Here is a 27,381-nt window from a genome sequence, read left to right as displayed (position 1 = left end):
TAACACCCCCCACTTCCAGTGTGTGTTATTGACCATATAGTAAGTACTAACCGATATTTAATTTTGGATGATAATTAAAGGGATCTCTTTGTGGTAGTTATATACAAGTACGTACACTACCAAATAAGATTGGTTGTCCCACTTGACCCTATATCATGTTACTTATTAATTATTATTAATTATCTATAATATTATCTTGTTTGTATTTTTAAACATATATAATAATATAATAATAATAACATAAGTACAGATGAGAAATACTCTATATAGGTAATTCAATTACATGAAGTTCCTATGTATATTAATGATTTTATGAGTCGTAAAAAAAAATATACCAAATTAATGATCATAGATATAAGACGTTTATACAACTAATAGCGGTAATAAATAAAATAGGTATTTAAATGCCGTGGCCCATGAGACGTGATCGTTTGATTGAAACGTGCAGTGTATCATAAACTAATTGACATAATATTATAGGTTTAAACGTTACGACAAATTGATCATATGCCAAGTGTATACAAAGTGACACGACCGCGACGTTGTTATATTGGAACATGCGTAGACCACTTTTGATATTACATTTCCATCATCAGATTAAAGTATAAGATTCAATCGGACTTATCATTGAATTCAAACGTAAAAAATCCATTACAGAGATTAAATCTATGACTAGATACACTCGACACCTACTGTACAGCAGAGCGGTTACCTACTTTCCCCCCTTTCAATTTTAGTTGTGTACTTGGGTATAATATTTATGACAATTTATGATCACACAAAAATATATTTGTTAGCTACGGTGAGTATGGTTTATAGATGCTAACTTTAGAAATTAAATTTTCAACCCCTTTGCACAGTTTAGTTTACCTTACCATACCTTTCCATCGTCACTGACGTAAGTACAAACATTTCAAGTCTAGAATTATTGAAATAGTGTCCCAGTGTTTCTTTGCTAAAACAATTAAAAATCTGGGACCCAATTTTAAGACCTGTGGATCTCGTTTTTCTTTTTTCAGTGGTTAGGAGTCTACATATTATTATGATTTAATTTACAGTACCTACCCATATACATTAATTTCTATGGACATGACATTTGATAACTGATAGACTTTCTTATATAATGTATTTTGTATTTTAAGGTGATGAATAGATTTATCAAAGTGAACTAGTGCATAATATTTTCCAAGTCTTCATTTTGAACTATCAATACAATAAATCTTAAATAATGTAAGCTATAAAAGAAAAACTATCTACATATTATAGGTATAGACTAAAATAATTGAAAACGTTTTCATGAAAAGTTAAAAAAAAAGTCTCTTGGCATTTTAATCTAAAAGTTTTTAGGGCAATCTACCTACTCAAAAATGTGTTTATGATCATATTAAACAAAAACACATCATAATTTATTTATATTTAGTATAACCAATAAATGTCTACTATCTATCTTCACTCAGAACATTACGAAACGAATAAAAAATAATATAGATGTAATGATATAAAACATCTCATATTATTTATGACATCAAAATAAAATTAATTATTATATATGACAGTGCAGATAAGAGGTAGTATTTTACTGATAACAATTGTTTTCCCAGTGATTATTTTTCCTACCACTTTTATTTTATGCAGCTATATTATACGGAATATAAAGTGCACGTGTTAATAAAAACATAATATTCAAAAACTCTTATAAAAAAAATCGGAGAAGTCACTCAGCTGTATAGTAAGTTCCTACGTCATTGAATAGGTCACTGTAATTAATGAAATACATTTGAATTAAATAATAAATAATTGTTGTATGTATAAACTATGAATAATAATTCTAGGCGGTGAAGATCTGTCAGCCAATTTTTTAAAGGACATTTTATGGTATATTTTTATTGCTATTGATTATTTATTTTATATTAGTTTCAAATTTTCAAATCTTTGCGAGTAATATTTTTGGAATTAAAATTAAAAAAACTAAAATAACTACTTTTTGTTTAAATATCCAGATATAAACTTGAATTATCTATTAACAACCTAAACCACCTAACCATAAATGAAGCACATATGCATTTTTGATATTTCAGGTGTATATATGAGGTATTTTAACTGCAAACGCTTATCAAAAAAAAATTATGGCCATGTATTTTTGATATTTTAAGGTTGGTGTGTTGCATTTTCAAGCTTTTGGCCGTTCATAAAATTGTTTATAAACATATTTAAAATATTTTATAGATAGAAATAATTAAATAAAGTAATAACTCAAAGATGTTTATATTATTACACTTATTACTGTAGGGCTCGGAAGTTGATGACTTTAAAAAAATAACAAATTACCTAAAAAAAATGCAAATATGACATAAAATGACAAAAAATGTCCTAAAAAAATGACTTAAAAAATTGCAAATATTAGTTTTAATCTAATAAAAATACATTTTTTTTAAAATATTTTACTCTATTTTACTATAAAATTCTATATAAATTTATCAAAGCTTCGAATTGCTCAAAATATGACAAAAATGTCCTTAAAAAATGAAATAAAATAATAAAATGTAGGTATAATAATATTCACTACAACACGACAACGACAATTAATGTAATCGGCGAGATAAAATCGGATAGGTACTAACTTAGTCCGTTTTAAGTTATCGGCATAATGGCGACAAGAAACAATAAGAAGTGAACTAGCATTAAATCATTAAAAATGACTAAAAATGTAGGAAAATTACCTAAAAATGTCAAAAAATGATTTAAAAAGTAATCAACACCAAAAAATGCAAAAAAACGCAAAATAAAATTTAGTTCTTCAGATTCACATGCTAATGAAACACATTTGTGGCCAGGAGAGCATCATCTAAAAAGTTCTAAAAAAATGCAAAATGCATCAACTTCCGAGCTCTACTTATTAGTTATTACCTTATAAAATAGTATCAACAATTCCAAACATCAACTAAAAATTATTTTTATCAAATAATTATAATAGTTATAATAATAGAATAATACGATAATATACCTACAGTTTCCAGTTGCATACTTGAGTCACACTTTTGTTACTCGGTTAATTTTTTTACGAAAAGAGTGTGAATAGTGGATTTTTACATGACTTAAAAAGACCTGAATTAAAGAAGCTAACCAATTTTAACACTACAAAAACGGGAATACCTTTATAATTTTTTTAACCTATATTATGATAAGTTTTGTTCAGAATCAACCGATTTTCAGTTATGTTTTTAGAGATAAAATGATAGTAAAGTTTTAATGCAGCATCTCACCAATCATTAATGTGTAAAATAAACAAAGAACCAAACCCGTATATTTTTTATTATAACAATACCAAATGTTATCTTTCATTAGCATTCTATTTTATTTTACTATTCACGTAGTTATTTTACTTTACAATCGACAATAAAATAAAGTACCCACTAACAATTTGCATTTATTATTGTTATGCAATTTGGAGTATTTGAACTCTATATAGGTTGGAATTAAACTCTATTCAAGGCGACATTGTTAAACCTTGCACATGCACCAATTAATTACACTGGTCAACACAGTTTATACTCTAATTAACACTATTAAAGCGAAGAATCGATTAAGGTTTTACGATGCGTCAGGTCCATCTTAAAATTCAATATTTAATATTAATATCACAATAATATAGTTATAATAAATAATAAAATCATTATAAATACAAGTATTTATAATCAATGACAAAATTAATTTACGATAAAAAAAAAGTAGGATTTAATCTAACATAAATATATTGTTGAAAATGGTGGTATATCATTAGTAATGTTTATAACTACACTAAATTTATTTTTTGACTGTAAGAGTCAATATAATATATAAAAATCACATCAATATACCCTGTGTTAAAGAAAATAGGGTATACTGAAAAAGTACAAGAGTGAAAAAATTGTAAGTCAGGAATATGATCCAAAAGTTTAGTCTCATGTCCCACAAACAATTCAAAAATATGTACAGGTACTGAGTAATTAAAGTAAGTAACTGCATTACAGTGTGAAGGTATAGTAGGTTACTCTGTTTTTGTGGACACACGATATACAATAATAATTGAAGGTGACGATTTGTACACAAACAATATTGTGAATATTATAAAAAATATAATACAACAATTTAACGCAGCGATTATATAATAATATATACAGCATGTAACAGGAAAACCTGATAGATAAAATAACTTTTGTTCTAATCATTATTTAAAGATTTTTATTTTGTATATAATTTATAGTCACTTGCGCTACACGTATAATGTAAAAAAATATTTTTATTTTTTAATACCAACTGAAAATAAAAAATTTAAATTTAATTAAATTTTTTTGGAAAAATTCAAAATAGCCAATTTTAAATCTGATTATAAGAACGATTTTAATGGTATATACTTTTATCTAATTCAAGTAGTAAATTTTTTAGAATTTTTTAAAATATAAATATTTTTTTGAGTAAATTAATTTAGAACGTAATAACTTTTCGTTATACTAAAATATCTTATTTGGAAATTTCTAGACATGAGTATATTTCTTAAATTATTTTTTAACCATATAACTTTCACAATTTTTGTCATACGTTTAAGTAGCATATAATTTTTTTTTTTTGTTAGGACTTACTGTTACACCCTGTGCCTATTATAGTACAAGGGATATACTATAATTAAAGGAGCACACAACACAAAAAAAAATTATTTAAATTATTTTTAAATGTTAAATTATTGTAACTATGGCTATATGAAATGATTTGGTGAAAACCCGATGTAAAAAAAATTATTACTTTAAGAGATATTAAGAAATGTAAAATAGCCACGTGACGTCATTGGGCCCTACTCATCGTAATTGCTTATCTTATATGTGTAAAAGTTCCTCGCTTCTCACAACGATTTACCCTCCTAAACATTTTATTTTTGAAATTTAATTTACGTATAAATGTGTGGTTTTATGTGCTTAAGACGACGCAAGAATCAGAATTTCTATATGACGTTTAGTTTTTTTTAATATTTAACACCTTAACACGGCTGTTGAGTCTGCATTCCACAACTTAAGGACTGTATACTATTAGATCATGCATCCGCTATTCTCTTTGAAGGTTCTGCTAATAGTAATGCACTAATCCATCATTCAACTGAAATCGTGGTATCTACGCTGCTTTGAGTGGAGCTACACGAGTTTTGTTACTAAGGAGACGCGCATTACATGGATTCATTATTTTCTATTGTTCATAGATATGTAAAATCATGACATACATATGCTTTTTTAGAAGTGTCACGGTAACCACGAAGCTTGATAAAGTTGCTGGAGGATGGCATCGTTATTTTTGAGATGTACATATTCTTCAATAACTCCAAGTCACCTATGCATGTTTTCTACGTCTGTTTAATGTCTGCCAAGCGTAGACTATATTTAATATTTATAATACAAATAAACGCGATGATTGGCAAACAAGATCTTTTTTAGTTTTGTGGCGATCAGGGCACACGAAACAAAGTATAGAAAACAGAATAATTGAGGCGACTTGTGTCATTTAGAGCATGTAAAATACAACTGGCTATATAATAATTATAACGCACATAATAATAATAACATCAATATTTAAATTTAACTAAAATAACGGACAAAAGCAGTGAGATGTTATTATATTATAATGTACATAGTACATGATAATTTGACTTGTGTGAGAGTCAGTTGGCAGTATTCGATACTCGTTAAGCGACCGTGACTAAAATCGTAGTTCAATGGTGGTGGTTGGTGAGAGTCTGCATAATATTATGTTGCCGACACTTTAATTTTTGATTTAATATAAGTATAGGTACAAATTTACCATTGTATGTACCAATGTACCAGTTTCTATTGTAGCGCAATTGACAGTAAGGGGATTCGATACCGTGATTTTCTGTTTTTGTCTAACACACGCGCGACATAAGATTTTAGATGAGTTCTTTGCCAAACATACCAATTGACCTTATGAAGCAATAAGAATTCTAAAAACAGATTTGAACTTCCCGTTAAGTCTACTTGAAATCGACTTTCCCACATTTTTGATTTTTTGATTTTAACTTCTCCTAAAATTGAAATACGACAATTTTTAATACTAATATATCAAAAATGGGATATCTAAAATGTGGGAAAGTCGATTTCAAGTAGACTTGACGAAAAATTCAAATCTGTTTTCAAAATAAATTCTTATCGTTTCATTAGATCAATTGGTATGTTTGGCAAAAAATGTCACACGTGTAGTAGACAAAAACAGAAAATCACGGTATCGAATTGCCTTAAAGATTAAAAAACTATAGGTACTGTAAATGCAATTGTTCACGCAATGATTTAAATTAAAAATCGGGCAACACTTACTAAATTGTTTAATTAATAATACTATAAAAAATAAAAAATATGTAATATTACCTGTCGTTTTTCGGATAAGTAGGGAATTTCTTTTGGCTCAGTTCTTGTATGGTACTTAGGCTCTGGGGCTCCGCAGATATACCTTGCGCCCTCTGTTTACGTGGCCTGGCTATACCATCCAGAAGCGACGTAAGAGATTTAGCAACGAGATTTTGGCTTTGTTGTTGATGAACGGGAGCGGCCACCACGTGGTGAGGATGATGCAGCGTACTAGTGGGTGACACTGGATTGCTAAACGGAAACACACTTTGAAACATGTCTAAATGAGACCGAAGCTCTTGGATTTCGTTGTTCCTGGCCTGAAGTAACGTTTCCAGGTTACGAATCAAAGTATCCTTTGCTTCCAGTAAGGTTTTCAAATCTTGAGCATCTACTGAAGCCGCCATGTCTGCAAAAACAATCAACAAAAATAATTTTATGTTATAAAATATTATGTATAGGTAGGCTACTTATTGATTTGTACATTGATAGAATTTAATACTATCAATAAGTATGAGTTAATAATTATATAAAAATATATTTTACACAAGATGAAAACTTAAAGGCCCGTTAGAGCCTTAACGGATACTATATTTGATGCACTAAGTATATATTTATTAAGTTATGACTAAAGAATATTAAAATTTTATTCACCAATTAAATGGTCAAGTTCTAGTTCTATATTCATATAATGTTAAGTGTGTCGGAACCACCGGTGATTTATTACGAGGTAAAAATTCAGGCAGTTTCTAGTTACGTGGCGAGGAAGCTTATAAAATAACCCGAACGAAAATATAAAATATAAAATATGATAATAATAATTTTTCAAATTTTCAAACGATCGAAAAAATGTTTATCGACAATAATTTAAAAAAAAACTAATAAAAATTTTTAATTTCTTATGCCTATAAATATTTTAAAAACAGTCAAAATATTTTGAAAATTGTATGTTGTATACAAAGACATAATATAAACTTCCTGTGAAAATTGTGTATCTAAGGTTATTTAATTTTTTCCCGACACTTGAAAACTATTGCGAAGTTTTTACTTTTGACCCCCTCCCCCTAAACTACCAATTAGATTCACTTCCCTATATAAGAAAAGATACTGCAATAGAAAATCGACGAATTTTTAATGCTTCAAAAGGTGATAACAAAAAAAACAACATGTGTTAGTAAAATTAATACATTCATAGACTCCGCTCAGAAACTTGGTCGGATAAAAGATTCAATAATGGTATACTGTAAGTTAATGATCAATAATTCTGGAGGTAATCCTATAAATTGATAATTGTAATTGGGCAGTCCAACAATATAGGTAATATACGTAATTTATGAACACTAGTAATACCAACATCAAACAATTCATAAATCATAATAGTAAAAAGATAAAAGAATTAAATAAATAATAATATTCAAGCTCACAAATTTAATCATTTGTAACACTCTGTGTCTTAATTTTAGAATAGTAATTAAGTTAAAATTAATTGAAATAGCCTAGTTATGTAAAACTACTACACATAAATAAATGATTATACATTTAATGTATAATCAACTAATTTAGTTATTAAATTATTTCTAGAAAAGCATAACATCATGAAATAGATATTTTGATCACCTATGTGTACCTGTACCCCTATACTACGATTGTGTAATGTGAATAACGTACACTGCAAAATATGCAGAAAATTTAAAAATAATCGTATTTGATATAATTTAATGTTTTTCAATCATAATCCATTTGCCGTACTCGTTGAACGCATGGATAAGTTATTAAATTAATAAAATGTAAAAACAAATAGTAAAGCCTTCAATTAATGGCTCAGCTATGAGATAAAATTATTTTAAACGATGTTTAATTTTAGCTTAAATAAGATAAGATAACGTTTTTCACTTGATAGTATTGCATATTATACACAACAAGTCAGTCGACCTGATACAGGCAATAAATCATTATTTTTGGTATGACTCATCAGCCAAACCAATATATTATTGTACTTTAGAGTTCAACACCTAGCAAGATTACTTTATTGTTTATTAACTATAATAAGCAACTATTAGGATGATTATAATTTAATTAAATAACTTATAACTTATTTTTCAGTGTCACCTAAAACAGATTAGACAATCCTAAGATAAAACCAAATTAAACTAATTGTACCTATTTATATGAATCAGATGTTTAGCGTTATAATGTCACATTTAGAAAATTAGACCGGATATTAATTGTAGTAGAATTCAAAAACTAATATTGACAACTTTTCAAAAAGAAGTAAAATATATATTAGATTTATTATTTCTCATAAAACTACAGTAATTCTACATATTATTATGATATGCTGAACGGTGAAAGTATTATAAGAATTAAGCAGTGATCAGATTTGTGATAATTAGGAATTTTGATGAATATTATTATTATTATTATTATTATTATCAACGATGTTATTATTGATAATACTAATTATTATAATTATTAGTCTCTAATCTCTATCCATATTCGTATATTGTGAAACTTAAATCGGTTCATTTTATAAATAATTATAGTTTGTATAATAATATAATATATTATACTAAATATTCAATATTACATTATAATATGCATTCTTTTCTTTTTCATAATCGATGTTTGGTTTAATTCAATTTAACTAATGAATTATAAGTAAGCATACCTTTAAAAACAAAATAGATTAAATTATTAGGCAGATATTGGAGAATATTGAGAGAATTAACCTCACAAAACTAGACAAGTAGTTCAAGTTAAAATAAATATAAAATAAAAATGTATACATTAATAAAGCAAATTTAGGACAAAATGTATCCGAACACGTGCATAAGAGAAATAATAATATACGATAATATTTTATGTATAGTAATACACATATTATATTTGTTAAATTAATATAGAAATAGAACATAATATTATTAGATAGTCTTATATTATTTATACATTGTCAAACTGTATACATAATATAACCAGGATATACACCACGGCTATAGATACAATTGTATATTACACACTATACAGGTTTGTAATTTGATAGGGGGAATATGAGATAAAAGAAACAGCGTGGAGATATATTTAATATCTGTATTGAAACAGCGTAATCGTTTAAAATAACAATAAAATTTTGAGCCAAAGACCCTATTTTGAAAATTAAATGGGGAGAACAAAATATATTGAAGAGTAACCGAAAGCAGTATTTACTAGCTCCACTGAAGAGTTTTATCCTTGACCACAAATTGTCAATAAACTTGTACGTATAAAATATTTAAATGTATAATTTATTGTACTTTATCTAGTGCATCAATGCATCATAAATATATAACTACTAAATGTTTTTTAGTTTATTATAAAATACCTCATAAGAACAGCCTATAATCAAAATAATATACAGTGCCTTATAAAATATATTTTACGAGGAAAATATACTAATGTTAAGGTAATATTAAGTTAGGTCCTGTATTATGTCTTTCATAATAATAATATGTTTAATAATAAAAGTAAGTAATACAATTATTACAATGTATTTAATAGGCGTTTCTATACTCATTAGTAATTACTAATTACATACTTATCAAAGTATCAGAAAATTAATTAACTCACGCAAATAAAATAAATCACATTATTAAACAGAAAAACTTCACCAAAACACTTTTTGATACCTCTAGCATACCTGTAAATTGAAACTCAAAAACAAAATTGTAATCGGAAAATAATTTATTTAAAATCACAATTATGTGAGATTTGAAGGGATTATGAGAAAAGATTATAACACATAAACACGTGAAAGAAAGCGATAGTAAACGGTTGTCCAGCAAAAACCAGTTTAGTTCATGAGATAAACACCGGTTTTGGTAACAGCTACAGAAGTTATGTAAAACTAATTTTAAAACGTGATTACGTATTTACGTGGTTCAACAAACAAAAACGTCTCTTCCTTCGTTGATAATCATCCAAAAACGATGAATTAAAATGACCGAATATATTTATAGAAATAGTATTAATACACATTATTATACACGTTTTAGCTTTTCGATCAAAGTTACGTTGGCAAAATGCAACGCCGACGTTTAAAATCATAATAATATTATATCTATTCAAATCGAGACGTAGGCGGCTATATTCATTAGACTGTTAGGATTCAATAAAATTATGGACTGAAAAAAAGATTGTTAAAAACGTAATATATTTTATACGTTTTTATAGTAGGGAACCGAATTCCCTGCATATTAAAATAAAATTACCTAATATATTTAACAATTAAAAACCGAGCAGGATACTGGACCGGGTGTTGGCCACTCAACTAGAATCTCATGGTTAAGAGGATGTCAGCGCACTATTCGTTTTCTCTCTCTAACCCACGTGCAACATAGACAAAACGCATTTAAGCAAAATCATTTTTTCTATGCTCTTAAGTAAAGTCACCTATTACAAATAAAAGATAGAGAATAATATTTTTGAGGGGATGACATATCGATTTTATATTTTATTATTATTTGACTTTGTATTCGACTTTTAAAATAATATAAAAAAATTTTGTAAATTTATATGATGTTTAAACGGTTTTGAGACAATATTAAGACAAATCGATATGTCATTCTCTCAAAAGTATTATTCTTTATCTTTTTTGTCACGGGTGACTTTACTCTGAGATTACACTAATCTTTCACTAACATAATATATAAAATATATTGTATTATCTGGAAAATATTAAGTACCAAATAGTAATATAACCTAATAATACCTAATAATAAAATAGACGTAAAAAATATGAAAACAACAACTAATATTTTTTCCGCTGCAAGAAAATCATAGACATGATTAAAATAATGTATCAACGAGGTTGTCGTGGTAACGTACATTATATATCAGTTGCTAGGAGCAACCTAGGTACTGTAATTTTGATACTACAATTTCGCAACACCAAGGTGGATATATATATATATATCCACCTTGCGCAACACAAAATCGGTTGATAGGGGCATGTTGATACACATAGGTAATATGAAACACAAAATAGGTTAGAAAAAGTTGTTCGCAGCCCAAAAACAGCAAAAAAATATTTACCGTATACACTATACATATTTTTAAATCAAACTCTCCAATAGTTTTAAAAACGTTTAATTATTTTTTTTAATATAGTTATTCAATTGCTTATACAAAAACAATTTATACAATATCATGTGTTTATGAACTTAAACATTATTAACCATATTTTAAACGCAATTGAAGATTTTTATATTATATATTTTGTATGAAGGTGCTTTTTAATATTACAAATAATATTTCCAACGATTATTGGTAGAATGATATTTCTAGGTTTTTTTAATTGGCCTAGAGTAACTGAGGGAGGAAATCCTGAAGAAATATCTAGTATCTTTGAAGTTTGAAGTATAAATACTTGCATGAAACTCTAAAGTTGTATACATTTTTAGTCGATGTTTAGTTTTTCCATTATAAGTAGGTACAGAACAACAGAACTATCTTGTTTTTTTAACGTTTTAAATTATTATACTTCTTTTTATGAGGAAAACTTTAAGAAATGCACCCAATTACTACTTAATTTTATTGGATATTTGGCAGTGATTGTAAACTTTTTGGAATATAAAATTACAAATTCATGCGATACCTAATTAATTATTATTACCTAATGACTAATGGCTAATTTTTTCGTAATAAATTGAAAACACTTCTAGGTAAATATCCAATCAATAATATCCATAACTTTTAGGTATAATTATTGTCAACATAATCTATAGTAAAAATTGAAATTTATATACCCTGGTACAGTGGTACACATAAAAGTTCAGTGATGTACACAGGATTTGATGATGTTGGTGGAAAGGGACTTGCCTTATCAGTTATCACTCTTAGTTTTGTAAAAATATACAATAATACGGCACATATCTATGGTGTAAGGGATCCCCCTTAGGTCCCTAGCGCACTGTGGTATTTGTATGTTCATATTATTTACATATTATTAGTCAACTCTTTAATTTTGTAAATACCGTACAATCACCGTACTTTATTATTATTATTATTTATTTATACACAAAATACCTAGCCAAATAGGTCTTATCAATGATTCAATGTGAAGTAGTCACGGCCCGTGCGCTGTATGTATACAAATAAGATTTACAATCATACGATTTTAATAGCCAATAATCAGCTCATGACACGGACATTATTATTCAGGAAATCCGCCAATTAATGCGTACACCAGTTACTACACCGGCCATAAATTACCCATTGTCCGTTTGCCCATCATTTACATACTTCGAACATGGTATAACAATAACAAAAACCACCACGATAATAATATTATTATGTGGGTACCTACTACGAGACTACGAGAGTTGTACGCAAGAGTGTACGACGAGATTAAACTTAGGTGTTTTTTCACGGCTGGTGGTGGCGTCGGATGAGGGGTGGGTGCGGGGGATATTGTAGCCGGCGAGCGCGGGGGAAGGGAGTGCCTAGTGCCACCGCCGCTGCGCCGTCAAGAACGAAAATATCGTGTTTTTATATTTTTATTATTATTATTATTACTATTATTATTATAGCATTCGCTCGGCTCACAAACACGATCACTGCGCCGCAAAACACATACGTGCGCGCCAGCTACAGAGTCCGTCACGCGGTGCGCGAAATATGTGCGTTTTGTTATCGCCGCGACGACTGATAGCATGTAAAACACACACACACACAAACACACACGACACACTTAAGACTTAAAAATAGTATATATTGTATTATATTTATAATCAATGTTATTATATTATGTAAAGAAAAAAATCCAAACGACGACGTTCTAACACACACACACACACACACACCCGCGCGCGCGCGAACCTGTGCGATTGTTACCAGACAGCTGAGTTACCTTGTGCAACGGATTCGGTCGGCCGGCCGGCCGGCGGCTGCGAACGCCCTTTTATCGTGTTATTAGTTATTATTACCTATGCACCTAGTTGTTTCTTTATTGCGATTATTCTGGCTACGACGACGGTAAAACACAAATAAATAATATTATTCATAATATACTAAATGTGAGCGAATATCATTGTTATCAGTATTATTATCGAACATGATCGAACCTGCGGACGACGACGAGTCGGACGGCTGCAGCGCTCGCGTCATCGGTTCTTCGGCGGCGTACAACACGTCTACTGCCGACGATACACTGTCGTTGTCGTAGTCGTAGTCTTCCGGCAGAGGCAATGCGTCGGTCGTCGGCACGCCGGTAATCGTGGTCGTTCTATTTCGGCCAGGCCACGGGATACACCACTGGCCGAAACACAGTCTCATAAAGGCAGCCACTGTTGTTCGCGGGCGAGCATGCCTCGCGGACGTGACCGTGATAGCGGGAAAACGACGACCGAATGACCTACGGTTGCGGTACGATCGCCGCGGTGGCGAGACGGAACTTATTGGAACGAAAACCTTCCCACTCCCCGGACTTAACGATTGCTGTCGGAGACGACTGGGAGAGACGGTGGCGTTTAAATTTCATATAAAATTAATGTTATTATTAATAATAATACGACTTCTTATTCTACACGCGTATATTATCGGTCGTAATAACACGTGTGCCACGGTGTAAACAGCGACTGAAGCAACAGTTAAACGCGGAACAACGACGACGACCACTACATGCGGTACCGGTCCGACTGTCGCGCACTGCGCAGTGTCCGCACTCCGCAGTGGCGTGTGGCGCCGCGGCGGATGGCGGTGCGGTTCGGCGGCGGTCGGCCCGTCCGTGTCTGCGAGACTTTGATCGTACTCGGAACGGCTGTTCCAACAGAGAGCGCGCGCGCACCGATGCCACTACCACAGACTATTATTATAATATTTATTGTTGACGATCCACGCTGTTTGTTCAATCAGTCGTGCTTTTTAAGTTTTCACTCTCATTTTTATTTATTTTATTCTTATACATTTATATCGAAAAACGTTCGAAAAGTGTATGCTCGATACAAATGGGTTTCAACGTACAAGTGGGTTTCCTCATGAGATAAACCATCGTCTTCGATAGATAATTCAGTATCGGTACACTTGAAAACATGTCGATGCTTTCTTCGTGTAATCATGTGTAAATAATAATAGTTTTTCCTCATGCAGTTCGTGTAGGTACGAAAGTCTAAAATACGCGAGCATTTTAAAATAATATTAGAAATTATATTACGGGTAACTAGTATTAAGTGACTGTACGAAAAATAATTGGAAACACGTGTATCCGTGTCAGTGTTCGACGGCCGTAACAATTATTAATATGATTGTCGATTGTCGTAATTCGTCATTATATTAATTAGTATTATATTATTGCATATTTATATTGGTTTGAAAAAATCTTACGAACAGGAAGAATAAATCAATTTGAGGATGTCATTAAGTATAATATGAAGAATAAAGATTGAAGACACTAGTACAATAGTACATTAACTGTAGTGCCGACTGCCTACACTGTACAGATTACAAAATCATAGAAAATCGATGATTTGACATGCGATTTAAACGTTATGAAGGACTCTGTGGAATATCAACGAATAATATTTCCCATGGTTAAAGTCTACAGGTTTTTTAGTTATTAATAACCATTATTCATTATTCATTACAGTTGCATTAATGTTCGAACATATTTAAATAATTTAGCTTATAATTGTATAGTTTTGTATTTTTAATATCCAATCACAACATGATCAAAACTTACAAGTAGGTACATTTTAATAACAGAGGTGCTGTTACCCCTTTTAGTTTTTACCGATACGGCCATACCTAATACTCCGATACACCGATATGCTACCGATAATAATAAATAACTATATATTCTTTTTAAATAATTAACAATTATTCATAAGCTAAACAATAAATATATAGAAACGTTCAAATTTTGAAATACCTATATCTTTTTGACATAAATATAACTAAAATGAAAATATTTATAATACTTATAATATAAATAATAATAACAGAATAGGTATAAGTAATGCATATTTTATGATATTATTATGCTGATGTCTTTGATTTTTTTACGGTATCGGTTTAGATATCTGTCACAAACAGAAAACTGGTACCACTGATATTATAGACTCTATACTATAGAGTATAGGTCTCTAGTATCAGTCAGGGGGGCCTAGAGGCCGCCCCCCCTAAGCTACATTTCTAAACAATTTTAGACTGTTAAAAACAAAATAACGAAAAAATCAACGATATTTTCTGAAAATTATGACTCCCCCCCCCCCAACCATGTAATTGGAGCCACCCCTGGTTAGGTTCAGTCTATCCCTAATTTGAATATCTTATAGAAACTATTAACTAGTAAGACATGAAATAACCAAAAAATAATGTGTTCGACTATCAATCGTATTGTCTTAAGCATTTTTAATGTTTGTAGATATAATGTTGAATATTTACAGATGTTAAAAATGGAAGGTTTTGTCATTTTGTCAAATATTTAGACCTGAATATGGTATAATCCATGGTTGAAAAATACAGTTTATCACATATAGACTCGATTGTAATCACTTATCATCAGAAACAAAATGGCTGCGTAAAGTGATAACACAAATATACATTTTTCTTATCAATAAAAATAAGCTGGCAAAAGCAGCTAACAAGCTCAAAATTCCCTCTCATATATATACTTGATTATTTTTCATACCATCCAGCCCAAACTTCAAAATTAGATACTAATTTTGATTTACTTCTTCTATTTTCAATTCTAATCCTGATCATTCAGTGCAATATTTAAATGATTCTCCGGAACAATCAATATAATATTCACCTATTAATAGACCTAAATAGTAGGCCGTTAACTTGTGAAGTTTCATCAGAATCATACTTTGCTTTCTGAGCCCCTATTTTTTCAAATTGTTTATTACGTAATAATACAGTAATACAATATATTATAGTAATATAGTAATATAGTATATGCAAATAAAATTTACTGATGAACATTAATTATTATATTCATTAATAACCCAACTTTGTTTTCAATTTTCAAATCCAATCTACACGAATATAAATCAATGATCAATTTATTAATATTTTATTTTTATACTTAATAGTTTATAACAGTTTTGACTATTGATTAATATTTTTATATAATTTTTTAGACTGAGCGAATGTATGAATGTAAACTTATGAATGTATTGTTTTTATAATGATTTGTATTTTTTTCTTATGTTTTTATGCATGGTATAATTTTGACTCTTTTTTTCTGTATTTATAGAAATTTGACATTATTTTCTCTAAATATCGATAAAAATATTTTCGGTTTATCAAAAAGCATGAAAATTGAATACATGGTTAGGTTGTTCATCAGTTGTTATTATTGCTAATAAAAAATATTAAAAATACATAAAGATTTTTTTTTTAGAGACGTTTAAAGAACTTTAAATATGGATGAATTTCATTATCTAATAAAGAATAAATATTTTAGTTATTTTGTTGTGATTTAAAAATATGTTTTGTGGAATTTGAAACTTTTGCCTAAATTATTTTTTATATACACAATGTCACAATAACCAGGAAAAGGAAAGAAAATAGTTTTTAAGACGACGTGACGTACCTACCTATATATCAGTATGTTACTTAGATAGATTTGAAGTAGAAAGAGATTATTGTGATGTCTAGACAGCTCTAACTGGGCTTTACAATTTATTTAAATGGATCTATACGTTTATAAAAAAAAATTTGGACAATGTTACTTTTTTTCGAACTTAGGTGCTTGCGACACCTCTTAAAGACTTTTTAAATACCTACATAATTTACTTTTTTTGATTTTTTCGGTGGAAGAATTTCCGAGCAAATTTTAAATCTGAGCAAGATAGTTTATGGCATATTAAAATTATTTTTAATCTTATTGAGCTATTTATTGACTAATTATAAAACTATAAAATTGTTTAGTGTTTATTTAATAAAACCTATCAATAAAAATGTTTCGCCGTGTCAAAAAGCTTAATAATGTTATAAAGTTATTTTAATAGTAGTTTAAATGTATTAAGTATACCTATATAATACCTATGCGGCTATGCAATCATGATTTTTTAACCGACGTTTATAATGATTAACTTTTACATACATTTTGTTGGGATGGTTAATGAAAAGTAATCTATATAATAAAAAAAAGTGGCCATTTCTCGAATAACGCAGTTTCTTGAAAACTACTACTCAGATTTTCTTGAAATTCAACATAGATATTCGGTTTGAGCTCATAAGTATCAGTCTGAAGTCAAAAATGGCCTAGGTATTTTTTAACGATCACCAGGGAGTCAGAAGTGTAAATTCATTGGTTTATAAAAGAAAAATAAAGAGTGGCCAATTAAAGGTCAAATTATAATTTATAATTGCCATAGCAACAAAATAACAGTAACAATTCATTTTTTTAGAAAAAATAAATCACCAATGTAGTGACGTGAATGTAGTGACGTAAAAAAAAATAATAATAATATTAATCAACAATTTATTATTAAACATATAATATCACGATATATATGCTCAAAAAGAGGAAAACCGGAGATGATCAACTTACATAAAAAAACTCACGTAAAACAGTTATTATTTTATTATTTACTACGTCATTACCAGGCAACAGAAAAGTTAAGATAGATTTTGAACACCATACACCGAATATTAAAAACGAATTGATCAACGTTTGAGTCATATGGAGTTGGAACATTTAACGGGAAACGAAGTGCACGGGATCAACTAGTATCTAATAAATTCCTTATTATATTTTAAAAATAACAATAATAATATTGATTTGTGGCCTCAACATAAATCCTTGCACAAGCCACAAATGCCCAAGAGTACATAGTTGTGTACAAATGTTTAGATTTAATTTATGCATATTTAAAAAATTACTCTTTATGTCCTTGCAGATGGTAATTTAAAAATTAAATTTATTTTTAACTTATTATTTATTTTTGTTAATATTTGCCTCCATATCAACTTTAAAAATCTTTAGAGTAAAATATATATTGTTATTGTGATGTAGCCATGTAGGTATATATTTTGGGAGCATTTTGGTGTCAATTTACTACCGCCAACTGTTTTCATTAACATGTCCACCTTTGAAGCATATTAACAATTATGCTCTCAAATTATTTATGGTCTGCTTACTTCAATTATTATTTTATTATTCTGAACACATGCCATTTGAACATGTGACCAATTCCCAATGTATAATAGTATGGCACCTAATGTCCTAAATCCTAATCCCTATGTTATATTATATATTGTACATTGATATTTTGTACCTAAAAAGGGTATACGTAATTTTATTTATTTTAAATTAGGTACTTTTATTTCATATTTAAATGTATGTATTTTAAACATCATAATATATAGCTACCTACTTTTTAACTTTTGTGGTTATAAACTGATTTGAAAATTAAACAAATAGGATAAACTCAAAAATCTCCTGATGCTAAAAAGCTGAGTGTTGGCCAATCGTTCTTGAGTAGGAATATATTTTCCTGTATTTGTGGCAAATTTTGTGATGTATGGCAAAAGTTTTCAAACTTAAGTATATACCTGATGATTCATTATTTAAATCATGGAGTATAGACTGAAATAGCACGTATTACTGTGCTAGCAAGAATTGTAACTGCAAAAGTAATTAAAAGTAATGGTGTATATAGTTATATTTTATAAATAATTTCATAAGTTTATACATTTATTATATGAGATGACATACAATACGTTACATGTCCCACAACTCACAGTATTCTTATACCAAGGTTAGGTTAAATGTCTCATATATTTTTTAATTTATACGAGTTATGACTTATGAGTACCTGTATGATTATATAAAATTGGTGGTAATCAATTTGGCCGTAGCCATTTTCCTCCAAAAACGAGATACCGTTTTCCTCCACTGTCCATTTTCCTCCAATAAATAATGAAATAGTTAATACAAATAATTTATACATAGCAAAAAAAATCGATTTATTTTTTTTGGTGATGGCAAATGATTTGGATGTACATTTTTGTGTAATTCATCGGCTACTATTTCATCAGTTTTATTAGTGTATAATATAACTGCTTGACAAGTAGTCAAACAACATCGCCGAGGTGATAATCCAGATTTTAACTCATATGCTAAAAAATATTTGTAACCATCACGAATTAACAAACGTTTTGTGTGTAATCAATAATCATAATAATAATTGACAACTGATACACAATATAACATAAATAAATATATACGTATATGCCCGAATGTTATATGAGCGTATCTTTATTAGGCTTAATCGATAGCTGATATAGATAGCCGATACCAGAGTGTAATCATCAACCAATAAGCGCAAAATGTGATCCTAGCTTTACTTTATATATTTATAAGACGGAACGTAATACTACAACACTGGCTAAAATATTGGAGGAAAATGGAAAGTGGAGGAAAACGGTATCTCGTTTTTGGAGGAAAATGGACCCGCCCATCAATTTATAGAAATATATATATCAATATGGCAATATAGTATGTAAAAGTTAAAGAAAATAATTTTTTAGTTTTTATATAACATAATTAATAATCTATATAATTTTACCTATATAAGATAATGATTACTGAAAGAATTGCAATTTACATATCCTATAATTTAATTTTTTGTCATTTAGGTATCTATAGGTGCTATTAATTAAACATGACAACATATTGAAACTGACCAAGTTTCACTATTTTTTAAATAAACTATCCATTTTGAACCATAATCTGTTTGTTTTATGTTTTGTCTTTTGTGGTTGTTTTATTTTCATTTTTCAATATGTACTATCATAGTGATATAATCAGCCTTTTTCATTGTCATTCGTCACTAGTAATATCTATAAATTATTATAATATTTATTATTTATAATAAGTTAATAAATACTTAAATATATTTTGCCAGTTTTAAAAAATAGTTACGAGGAGGATACGACACCTAAATCCCCCCACCCATAATTACGTCATCTGGGACCGACATAAGAATAGGATATTATAAGTAATTGTCATGTATTATATTTTAAAACATGAACTTAAAACTTAAATTAAATGTTACACCTATATTAGCCATTATGTAGGTACATAGCATATAACAATAACAGATATCAATTGATAAATTACTATGGTATCTTTCTTATGTTAAGTGAAAATTGTATGCCTACTATAGTAGAATAATTTAAGAAATCTATTTATTTGTAGCCGATGAACGTTGTCGCTACCTACTCTATCACCATATTGTTGTTTATTTTATTGTGTATGTAATTTGTTGAGTGATGCAGTATCATTCACCAATATGCAATATTCTGACTAATGAATATTAGATAATTTAAATCGTATAAACAATAATTACATTATCTTATAGATAAGGTTTATTTTTTTTTTCCTTTCAACGACGTGTTTGACCTAATTTTATTAAAATGTTTGATCATAATATATGTATCATAGTATAGGTACTATATTATTTCTATATTAATTATAAATTATAGTATATTGTAGATTTCGGTTCCGAACATTGGTTTTACACTTTTACCATAGGTATGATTCATAATTCATGATACCTACTGTTTTTTTAAATATATATTAGTTTCATTATTAGCGCGAAATAACATTATTAAATAACATTATTACACGAACTGCAAATATAAATATATGTCATATATGTATATATAAAGTAAATAAATAATTTTGAGTGAGTTTGTTGTTATAGCAGGTGTTTGAGAATTCTACTAATAACTGCACATTTTATACTTAAAAATTAATTTTTTTAGTTTCATATGAGATTTTCTTAAAACAAAATATAATTTAATATTATTTTTATAAATTAACTATTTTTCTACTCTCTATTAAAAATGTAATCATTTTAAATTAAAAACGACCTTCACCTAGATTACGAACGTTTTTATTGATTTCATTTTCGCAGACACTGTTTAATCAGGATTTTAGATTTAAATATTTCAAGTTATAAAGCTTTTCATCAGAATATTATAATGAATTTCACAAAAGCGTTTATGTGCGTTTGTGTGTTTCATCGGCATTGGTTATAACCGGGGTTATAACTTTACTGAAATTTAAAATGATAAAACACTCACGTACATACGTTCATGTCTAATATACGTTACCACTTGACTATAAGCCAAAAAATATGTCTCGAACGATTGCCATGATAAATATATTTAAATGATTGAAATTAATATAAATGTAATATCTAAATTACGTCACATATAGGATCCAAGCAAAAAAAAATTGAAATATGGATTAAAATTCAAAGTAAACAAAGTTCTTTTTTTAGGGCTACATATAATGAGGTTGAGCAAAATGTCTATTTTTATAAAATAAAAAAGTAATAACAAACTACGTGATAATATAAGTGTCTACTCTATAATCATTTTTTACAATCTAACTATAAATAAAATAAGAAGTTATATAGTAACCACTTGTAATATAATATTTTTATCGCTTGAGTAAGGTTGGTAAATATTAACGATAAAGCGAGTAATTATAATACTTACATTATAATGAATACCATGACAAACTGATTTTTATATTCATCACTTCATATGTTTTATTAATTCATTTTTAATTCCTAAAAAATATAGGTATCATTTGTATACATAAAAATAAAATTATTTATTACATAGGCGATTGATATTAAATGTTACGCATATTAAGCTAATATATAATAACAAATTTTAAATATAATTTACATATTAATACACAAAGAAAAGACGTTATGTTAATTGTTAGGTTTTTTTTCCTTTGCTTGTCATTCCTCAAAATGTAACGTAATAACGTTAATAGATAACGTAATGGGTATAATTTTATTCCTATTCCTATAAAGTTATAAATATTTTTTTTTTTTAATAAAACAATTAATGTTTAATATAGTAATATGCTATACTAAAATATTTAAGGAGAACCAATCCATGCCATTATAGATTGCACCTGTAAGCTTAAAAAACCGGCCAAGTGCGAGTCGGACTCGCGCACGAAGGGTTCCGTACTATCATCAGCTATAAAGATGTTGGCAACACTGCTTATATTATATATTCTTGAATGTTTAGTATTTGTTGTTATAGTGGGAACAGAAATACATAATCTGTGAAAATGTCAACTTTCTAACTTTCATGGTTCATGAGATACAGCCTGGTGAGTGGTGACAGACGGATGGATGGACAGCGGAGCCTTAGTAATAGGGTCCCATTTTACCATAAGGAACCCAAAAAGTATAAGAAAATGGGACAAGTGCCAAAGTAGGTAACCATTTTGTTGGAGAGTAGGAGCTGAGTGTAGGTACCTCAACGTCGTTGAGTATAGGTCACTGTAATGGATATATTACATTTAAATTCAATAATAAATCATTGCATATATGGTCTGCACTCAGCAGTCTCAGCATCTCAGCCTATTATCATTAAATATATTGCTATTAATTTATCCAAGTTTATATATTATTTAGAATTTTGGTTATAACTATTTATGAGGCATCTCGTATTCAATTTTCAATATTTGGCTATACAAATTGAACACTATAGTTTTTAACTACAAATTAAATTGTCAACTTTCCATATTTTTCTAATTTTAACGATTTTCGGAAAATTCAAACTTTAAATGTTTATAAAAATAATTTTGTCCACGTATCTTATGTATCCATGTATATTATTTGATTAACAACTTACAAGGAACCTTGTATTCAATTTTTTTTCTAAATTTATTGAAAAAAACTAAAAGTACAAAAATTAACCAAAAATAGGTAACTCAAAAAACATGAAAATATTTTTTAAATTTTATCATGTCAAGAAAATGCTAATATAAATATTAAGCGAAGATTTTAAGTATAGGTGATTTTGAGTTATACCAAATAAACAAAATTTATTTTGTCAAAAACAGGTTTTGTGTAAAAGTTTTAGTCTTTTTTTAAATTTTTTATATTTTTCCCGATTATTTTGAAAAATACTGGGAATTTTCTATTTTTAAACATCTCTAAAGTAAAAATGATATAAATCCAGTTTTCAATCAAATACCACCGTGAAAGTTATACATCAAAGCACTATTACTTCTATGTTTATAATATATCGTGCATACCTACTGTATATAAACACTCAAAAAAACATATTATTGTAAAGTAAAAACATCCCTCTGCTCAGTAGGTACCTATAAAAAACCGGCCAAGTGCGAGTCGGACTCGCGCACGAAGAGTTCCGTACTATCATCAGCTATAAAAATGTCGGCAACACTGCTTATATTATATATACTAGGATTTTTAGTATATGCTGTCATAGCGGCAACAAAAATACATAATCTGTGAAAATTTCAACTTTCTAACTTTCGTGGTCCATGAGATACAGCCTAGTGACAGACGGACGGACGGACAGCGGAGCCTTAGTATTAGGGTCCCGTTTTACTGTACGGCAGGGGCGTATTACGGGGGCGGATATGGGGACAAATCCGCCCCCATGGCTCTTTCAATACATGTCTATTATTATATTATAATTATTACATCGTAATCTGTAAGTTAAAATTCTTGTCATCCGCTCCCTACAAAAAATACTAAATACGCCACTGCCGTACGGAACCCTAAAAAAGGGAACTCGTTCTGCTAAGTATAGTAGGTTTTGAGTGTAGCTCTGTGGCTCGTCATTGAGTAGGTCACTGAAATGGATATGTTAGTAAACGAATAAGTACCTATACAATTGGAATATTGTACCAGTATACGATAAACAGATTTTTTTTTCGCGATTTTAACTGGCACCCCGAAAAAACGATACTGACCAAAAGTGATGGATACCTTTATCAGTAGATAGGTAAATGTAATTTATTTTTATTTTTATTAACAGCGTTGTACTGTTGTGAAAATATACTTCAATACTAGATACAACAAATTTAGAATATTATATATTTAAATCCTTTGTGTGAAAACTGAAAAGTATTTTGATAAGAATACAGTATTTATAATACTGTAAAATAATATTTAATTACGACATATATAGACAAAACGCGTCTGGGTGGAACTCTCTCAATTTTGGTTCTAAAGTAAAACAAATTTATTTAAAAAAAAATCATGCATTGTAGGATTAAATAAAATTGAATTGTGACAATATTTCTGGGTAAGACGGTTTCATCCATTATTCAAAATATAACGGTTATTTAAATCGTTTAGAAATAGCAAAAATTTCAACATTTTTAAATGACGTTGAACTTTTCAAAATTTAAATTTTATTTTAAAAAACTCACTGTCTTGTCACTGTCTTGTTCTCCAAAAAATTGTCATCTTTTAATTTTGTAATAACTAATTTCATTCCAACAACAAAATTGAGCGATTACTACTCAGACTGCGTAAACGAGTTTTGTTCATAAGTCGTAGTGTCGTACGTGAGTACTGAGTACGGAAACAACAAATGCGGGTGTGAGTGGTGTGACATCTTCTAGTTACTAGTTACGCACTGATCAACTCTCTAGTCTATAGATGTGAAGGGATTTAATTTATAAAAACATACTCTCACATCGTTGAAGGTCTTTTAAATTTGAAAATATCAGTAAAATAATTGTTATATTTACAGTGTAGGTAATCCTGGTATTTTTAAGGACCTATAAAATTAAATTTTGATATTATATCTGCTATTAGTTTTATTACTCTATGATTCAGTATTTACTAGGTACTATTTATATTTTATATCCTTTGGCTATTTTACAATTAAGTAATTTAAAATTTAATTTAGGTAATAAGTTAAAAAAAATTTCACACAGCCCTGTAGGTATTTGTTGAAAAATGTCTATATTTAATACATTTTTAGACATATCTTGACATTTATAAATTTACATTTTGGTCTTTAAAACCTACTAATAATTACTTATAAGTTATTTTATAGGCATCTACATATTTAATATTTTGTGAACATTTCAAGTCTCAACAATAACATTATTTTCTTTAATAAAAAACCTTATAGATGTTGCAAAAACTTGTGCGTAAATTGCAAATACTAAATAATATCAATTTATCATTAGTTTATATTTTATTGTAAAAGTAAATTATTATTATGATATTTTACAATTCCCCTGTACATACTTAAATAGCTCAAAAAACTGCTGTAAGACATCGCGGGGGTATAGCTCAGTGGTAGAGCATTCGACTGCAGATCGAGAGGTCCCCGGTTCAAACCCGGGTGCCCCCTGAATTTTTTGCATTTTTTTTACCATTTATAATAATTTAATTGATGATTTTAATATTTATTATAGTGGGATGAAGGAGATTTCAAAATAAATTTCTGCATACATGAAGAAATGTATAAATAATTTTATAATATAATGTGTTACACTAAAACATTTTTGATCACGGATAACCCAAATACGTATTATCGCGCGCATTCTAGTGGACAATTATAATTACACACTAAGATTGATTGTAGATGGCGCAACTAATTATACTGAAAATTAATCTCTTAATTTATATAATTTCAATACACAAATTTAAATAAATATATTTTTTCATATAATATTTTAATATGAGTTTTAAATTGAAACTTTTTTCGGCATATATTTAGGAAGTAGCTTACTAGAATATATTTGCATGCTAAATGTATAATTTGTTTATTTTTAGGGGGGCTCCGGTCATTCGTGTAAGTCATCTTTTTTTCATCGACTGGAGCCCTATTAATGTAAACATGAAATCAAAAATTAAGTGGTGGGCTATAAATATTTGTACACCCCGTAAACTGAACATTTTTTTTAAGTCCCTGCTACTGTTAATATCTTTTAAATTACAGCAAAATAAAGAAAATCGTTAATATGGGTTTGAATTAATTAATTAAATTTAATTTAAATTTAAAAATGTTGAGCAGTGTTTAGGAAAGCGGGAACATTGACGATGGATCGGTTGCTAAACGCCGACGTGTAATTTTGGGATCTCCGAGGTTTGGTGAAATTTTATTTTGTGTTTTCAGTGTTCTGACTGTCCAGTATCGAGGAAACTCATTATCGTCGTTTGACGAATCCGTTAGCATACGTATTACCATTGATTATAAATACTAGTATTTATAATCAATGGTATTATACTTTTGTTCTGTAGTTGAACGTCGTACAATTGAAAATATTATACTCGTATATTTTTGGCGGCTTTGGGTTTACTTGTGGAATTATCAATTAACTCTTGAAATCCATAATTCGTAATTAAGGTCTATAGACCATAATCGTTACTCGTTAATTATGTAGAGCAGTGCTGTAGACAGGAATTGTATACCTGGGGGGGGGGGGGGATTATAATCAAAGGTGAGGATTAACTAGTTAAAAAGTTAAAGTTAAGTTAAAAAGTTAATTTTTTTTTAACTTTTTAACTTAGCTAGTTAGTTCATTTTCTAATCAACTTATAAACTTAACTAGTTTAATTTACAGTTGAAATAACTTCGCTTTTCTCAGTTTATTTTAAAAAAATCCATCATGTTAATATTTTGATTAAAACCTTTGATTATAATCATAAAATGTTATACTAAATTAAAAAAAATAACACTGTCTACGACTCTGTAGACTACAGACTACTGTAGTCTGTATAGTCTGTACGCTATACTACGAATAGACAAAATACATCATATTTTGATGGTTTAAAATGGAACTTTAATGTGTTATATACAGTATGTCCCAGAAGTCCCGTATCACCCTTAGTATCTCCGTGGAAAATCAATATATTGAAATGCAACTTTTTTACAGTAATAAGTATGGAAATTCTGATTGAATAACATAATATTCGATTTTTTTTTTAAAAATTTAAAAATTCTCAAAAATTTTTTTTAGGAAAATAAATTTATTAAATTTACAAGATAGCCATTTTGTTGATCATATTTTTTAAAAAAGTTAAAAAAAAAAAATATTAAAATTTAATGAAAATCGCCCAAGTTAGGGCTAATTATTATTTTTAATTTTAGCCGAAAAATTAGCGTGATTGTAATAATGAACATGCGAACCGTATTTTGCTAATGCCGTATGCATAGGTAACATAACTATTATTCTAAGAAATTCACAATAATA

At 28.6% G+C, this 27,381-nt stretch overlaps 1 protein-coding gene and 1 non-coding gene across 3 annotated transcripts in view; one reads left to right on the top strand and one right to left on the bottom strand.

Annotated features, from left to right (window-relative positions):
• Nucleotides 1-27,381, bottom strand: part of LOC115034096 (cGMP-dependent protein kinase, isozyme 2 forms cD4/T1/T3A/T3B-like) — a 125,115-nt gene that overhangs the window by 24,397 nt on the left and 73,337 nt on the right. The window contains exons 1-2 of one of the 2 annotated variants that reach the window (XM_029489782.1): nt 13,481-14,110; nt 6,405-6,792 (exon numbers count right to left, since the gene is read on the bottom strand). In XM_029489782.1, coding sequence (XP_029345642.1) covers nt 6,405-6,792; nt 13,481-13,691 — 599 coding nt within the window. In that variant the 5' untranslated portion in view covers nt 13,692-14,110. Of the gene's footprint in view, nt 1-6,404; nt 6,793-13,480; nt 14,111-27,381 lie in introns of those variants that run through there. The other variant, XM_029489783.1, reaches the window with a different exon arrangement.
• On the top strand, nt 25,464-25,535 carry TRNAC-GCA. The gene has a single exon. It is a non-coding gene; the product is annotated as a tRNA-Cys (tRNA).

The sequence above is a fragment of the Acyrthosiphon pisum genome, chromosome A2 (assembly GCF_005508785.2).
Source record: "Acyrthosiphon pisum isolate AL4f chromosome A2, pea_aphid_22Mar2018_4r6ur, whole genome shotgun sequence".
In the NCBI taxonomy this organism is placed as follows: domain Eukaryota; kingdom Metazoa; phylum Arthropoda; class Insecta; order Hemiptera; family Aphididae; genus Acyrthosiphon; species Acyrthosiphon pisum.
The sequence above is the reverse complement of the archived record's forward strand: the minus strand, read 5'-3'. Positions and strand labels throughout refer to the sequence as shown.